We start from the raw sequence: 4,304 nt of genomic DNA, 5'->3' as shown, positions 1-4,304 counted from the left end.
TGTACAATACCGCCAGCATTCCTCAACAGCTAAGTGACTCTTGCATCTAATTAATTTCGTCTCTTTGATTCTATGATTTGTTCCAAAGCCTAGTGTGGTTATTTATTTGCTTTGATGAAAGAAAATTAGCACCAAGTATTGTACTACATATCCAACTTTATATCAAACAAACTTCATATAGCTCCATTGCTCCAACTTAGATGGGAACACCTGCAGTGATCATCTTGGGCGTCTTGGCAGGGACTCTAGTAGTGTATCTATTTGCTTGTATTTTCTTTAGAAAAAGAAAAATATGGGAGAAGGAAACTAATCATTCCACTGCCAAGAGAGATGTGAGTGCTGCTTCCCAGCAACTAGATTTTACTAATGCAGCAGGAAGTGGTGGAAAAGACGGTGGGATGGTTGTTTTGGGGGGAGCTGCTGTTGCTACAGCTGCAGTTGTAGCTAGTACATATGGTGCTGGTGATGATGGCCATCACGGTGGTGGAGGGTGTGGTGGCGGTGGGTGTGGTGGTGGTGGAGGGGGTTGTGGAACTTCATAAGAAGACATTAATATAGAAGTCTTCTCTTGTATCTAGTTATGTTACTACCAGCAGTTGAAATTAACTGGTACCTTTCCTATTTTATTCTACCTCATTTTAGATAAATCCCATTTGTCTTCTGCTGGGCTTTGAATAAAATAAGAGTGAATTGTAAGTTGTTATAAAGCATGTGAATTTGTTAGTTGTTAATAGAAGATTGTATTTCTTTTTTTAATTTGGAAATCTATTTTTGGGTTTGATGTTGGAAATGTATTAGTGGTTCTATGAAATAACAAAAATTTCACCTTAGTTATTATAATTCTTTATTACCAAAAGTGTTATTAATGTATAAAAGTTACCATGATAAGTGGGTTTTGTAATGTATCTCTGTGCTAAAATTTCATTCTCGCTCAATGTGTGTGTTTATTTCTCACAAAAAAAAAAGAAAAAAAAAGTAGATTATATATGAAGAGCCGCTTCCAAAAATAGAATGGCTTCTCATTTTCTTTCTTTTTTTTAATTTTATATTTCATTGTCATTTAGAAAAGAAATTTTTTAAGGGAAAAAAAAAAGGAGAGAATTTTTGTGTAATAATACTGAAAAAAAGAGACAATTAGCAGACATGTACTCAAGGAACTAATAGCAAAAAGCTTTCATAAACTTAAAAGAGAAATTTCAAACTTATCATTATGGATAAACAAAGTTAAGCAAAACCAGAAAAATAGACAAGGGGTCATGAATTCTGAAGTCATTCCACCATTAAGGATTGTTTGCTCTTACTCCCAACTACATGGTGATATAATTTTGGGATATAGACACAATTGATCACTATTTTCTTGGTGTAGTTTTAAAACTTCGGATGTTATCCACGCCACATTTTAATTCAGGACTGAAACTCAGGGTGAAGACAGAAATCAGATTTTCATCTTCTTGTATGTATGCAAACACACATGCATATATAGATAGTATTTTCATCCTTGTTGAAGGATACAGATTACAGAGGTCCTTGTGTGAGGTCAGGCTCCAACTGATCCACTAGGAAGGTCCTGAGATCTAGATGAAATGCTTAGGCTAATGGTGTTGTAGCTATATAGTTAAAAACCTGCTACCTTTTCAGTCTCCATTTTTACACTCTGAAGCAGGAAACAGATAAAAGTTTCAGGTGCCCAAGAAGCTTTGTTTGTTCTAATTTTCAACTCTACTGCATGTTGTGTGTTTTTTTTTTCCTAATTGCATTCCAAGTTTCTCAATAAGTAAAATTTTCATTTTCAACCAGCACTAACTGATGAACTATGATCTGAATGTCAACTACAGCCTTTGATCTGGCCGGCATCCAGTTCCTATGCTGTTCCTGAATGACACTTGACACTCTAGTACACAAACTGCTTCCAGCATTGTTTATTGAATCCAAAAGTTTATCCACCAGAAGGATAATGTGTTCATTCAATCACACGTAATGAAGTTATTATCAATTTGGGATATTGGTAAAAAAGATCTCCATAGTTAAAATTAAGTTAAACTAAAAGCTTACTATATCCAAAATTTGGCTCAACACAGAGTATGCCCTAACCTCTATACATATTCAGTTACTTTTATCACAAAATTGTTAGAACTATTTCCATTTTTGCATCTCTAATATTAAAAATGCTAGTCTGAACCAGGTCCAACCACTAATTTTCTATCCTTTCCCAATTTGATAGAAGCTTAATATATCCAAAATTCATTTATTTTCCTACGATTTCTTGGTAACCAAACAGATTCTGAATGAAAGAAAGAAATATAATCAGGCTCAAATTCTAGCAAAAGTTAACAATTTAATTGGCGCTAGAAATTTAAGCAATGAAAAAAAACAACACTAAAAAGTTCGAATGAAGAAAAAAATCCCAGATAAAACAGATTCATTCCAAACTCATATTTTCCTAGGATTTCTTGGCAACCAAACATATTCTTAATGAGTCCAAAGAAATGTAATCGAGTTCAACTTCCAGCACAAGTTTAACCATTTGAGCTAGAATTTCAAACAGTTGAAAATAATAACTACCAGAAAATAAATAAAGTTCAAATTAGAAGTAAAAGAAGCATATAGAGTGAATTACAAAACATATAAATCACATTTACTAGCATCTAGCTAATAAAGATTAACAAAAACCCTCATGTACACAAACGGATTCAACAAAAGCTAAAACCAACAAAGATCTATCTAGTGCTTCAAAAAACGAATAAAAAACACGGATAGCAAATTTTTTGTTTGGAAAGGCAAGTATTTCAATCCAATTCTCCACCATTAATATCACAGACATACTCGTGTAGATAAAGAAAGAGCGAGACACGGAGTACCAGAGAAATGTGCAGAGAGTAATCTGCAAAATAGTTTAGCTCAGACTACACTCTCTATTTAAAAAAGTGAAGGATTTATATATAAGAGAGAGAACGTAATATATATGTGTGTGAAATAATGGACGTAACCAGAGTTAAAGAATATTTAGCCAAAACAAAAATTTCAAACTCTTTTACTGGGCTGATGCCGACTCCTTTTTGAGCAAAAGGTGGAGTTGCAGAAACTTCTAATCGTGGTGGCCCAATAACATGCACCCCACTATACCAACACAAGTTAGATATTTTTGCTCCTATATCTGTTTGTTTCTTTTGGATAAGTATCTCTAAAGAACAGGAACATGGGGTTGTAAAATTTTCCACAAGTCATAAAAAGATCTGTGTGTCTCTCCTATTGTATGTGCTAAACCTTGGAATTGTCACAACAAGTGCACTGACACTGAGAGCTATTGTTGATTCTTTCAAAGACAATGTCACCAGCATTCATTATAAATAAGAGCTAAGTGATTCTTGCATCTAAATTCTAAATTTCGTTTCTGTGCTTTTATTTGCTTTGATGATAGACAGTTAGCACCAAGTATTTGTACTCTTTATATCAAACAAAAATTTATATAGCTCCATTTCTCCAACGTGGATGGGAACACCTGTGGAAATCGTCTTGGCCGTCTATCTAGTCTCTTGTATTTTCTTTAGAACAAGAAATAAGAAGAAGGAGGAAACTCAGCATTCCACTTATGATAATACAGCTGCAGTAGTAGCTAGTGCAGGTGGTGGTGGAGGGGGTGGTGGTGATGGTGGCCATCACTGTGGTGGAGGGTGTGGTGGTGGCGGTGGCCATCTTGGTGGTGGTGGCCATCACGGTGGTGGAGGGTGTGGTGGAACTTGATAAGAAGATATCAATATAGAAGGCTTCTCTTGCATCTAGTTATGTTACTACCAGCAGTTGACATCAACTCAATTGGTAGCCTGCCTCTTTATTCTAGTGCTTTAAATAAATCCATTTGCTTTCTGTTGGGCTTTGAATAAAATCTGAGTGATATGTAAGTTGGAAATCTATTTTCTGGGTTTTGGGTATGGTGTTGGTCCTGTTTGATACTTGCATGGATTAATGTACCATCGGTTCAATAAAATAACAAAATTCACTTGTTATTATAATTCTTTATTCCCAAAAGTCTTACAAACATTACAAACTACCCACAGCTAATATAGAATGCTAAGTCATTTTCTCTCTTCTTCTTTTTTTATTTATTTATTTAATTTATTTCATTCTCATGAAGAAAAGAAAATTGCTAACAAAAAAAAAAAAAAAAAAAAAAAACTAAACTTTCTTGTACATGTTATTATATGTGAAGGGTCTTGTAAAATAGTAGGCAAGGGGTTGGAGGAACTATTTAAAAAAAAAAAAAAAAAAAAAACCCTGAAAAAAAGAAAAAACAATCTAACGTTGAG

General features: G+C 34.1%; 1 protein-coding gene across 1 annotated transcript; it reads left to right on the top strand.

Annotated features, from left to right (window-relative positions):
- The first annotated feature begins 200 nt into the window (after positions 1-200).
- On the top strand, positions 201-542 carry LOC115985715 (keratin, type I cytoskeletal 13-like). Its single transcript, XM_031108627.1, has one exon. The coding sequence runs from the start codon at positions 201-203 to the stop codon at positions 540-542; it is 342 nt and encodes a 113-aa protein (XP_030964487.1).
- Positions 543-4,304: the final 3,762 nt, after the last annotated feature.

Source organism: Quercus lobata, chromosome 4 (genome assembly GCF_001633185.2).
Source record: "Quercus lobata isolate SW786 chromosome 4, ValleyOak3.0 Primary Assembly, whole genome shotgun sequence".
Taxonomy (NCBI): domain Eukaryota; kingdom Viridiplantae; phylum Streptophyta; class Magnoliopsida; order Fagales; family Fagaceae; genus Quercus; species Quercus lobata.
The sequence above is the reverse complement of the archived record's forward strand: the minus strand, read 5'-3'. Positions and strand labels throughout refer to the sequence as shown.

Excerpts from the sequence above, each read along its gene's own strand:
- LOC115985715 (XM_031108627.1), top strand. The coding sequence starts at position 201 with ATGGGAACACCTGCAGTGATCATCTTGGGCGTCTTGGCAGGGACTCTA.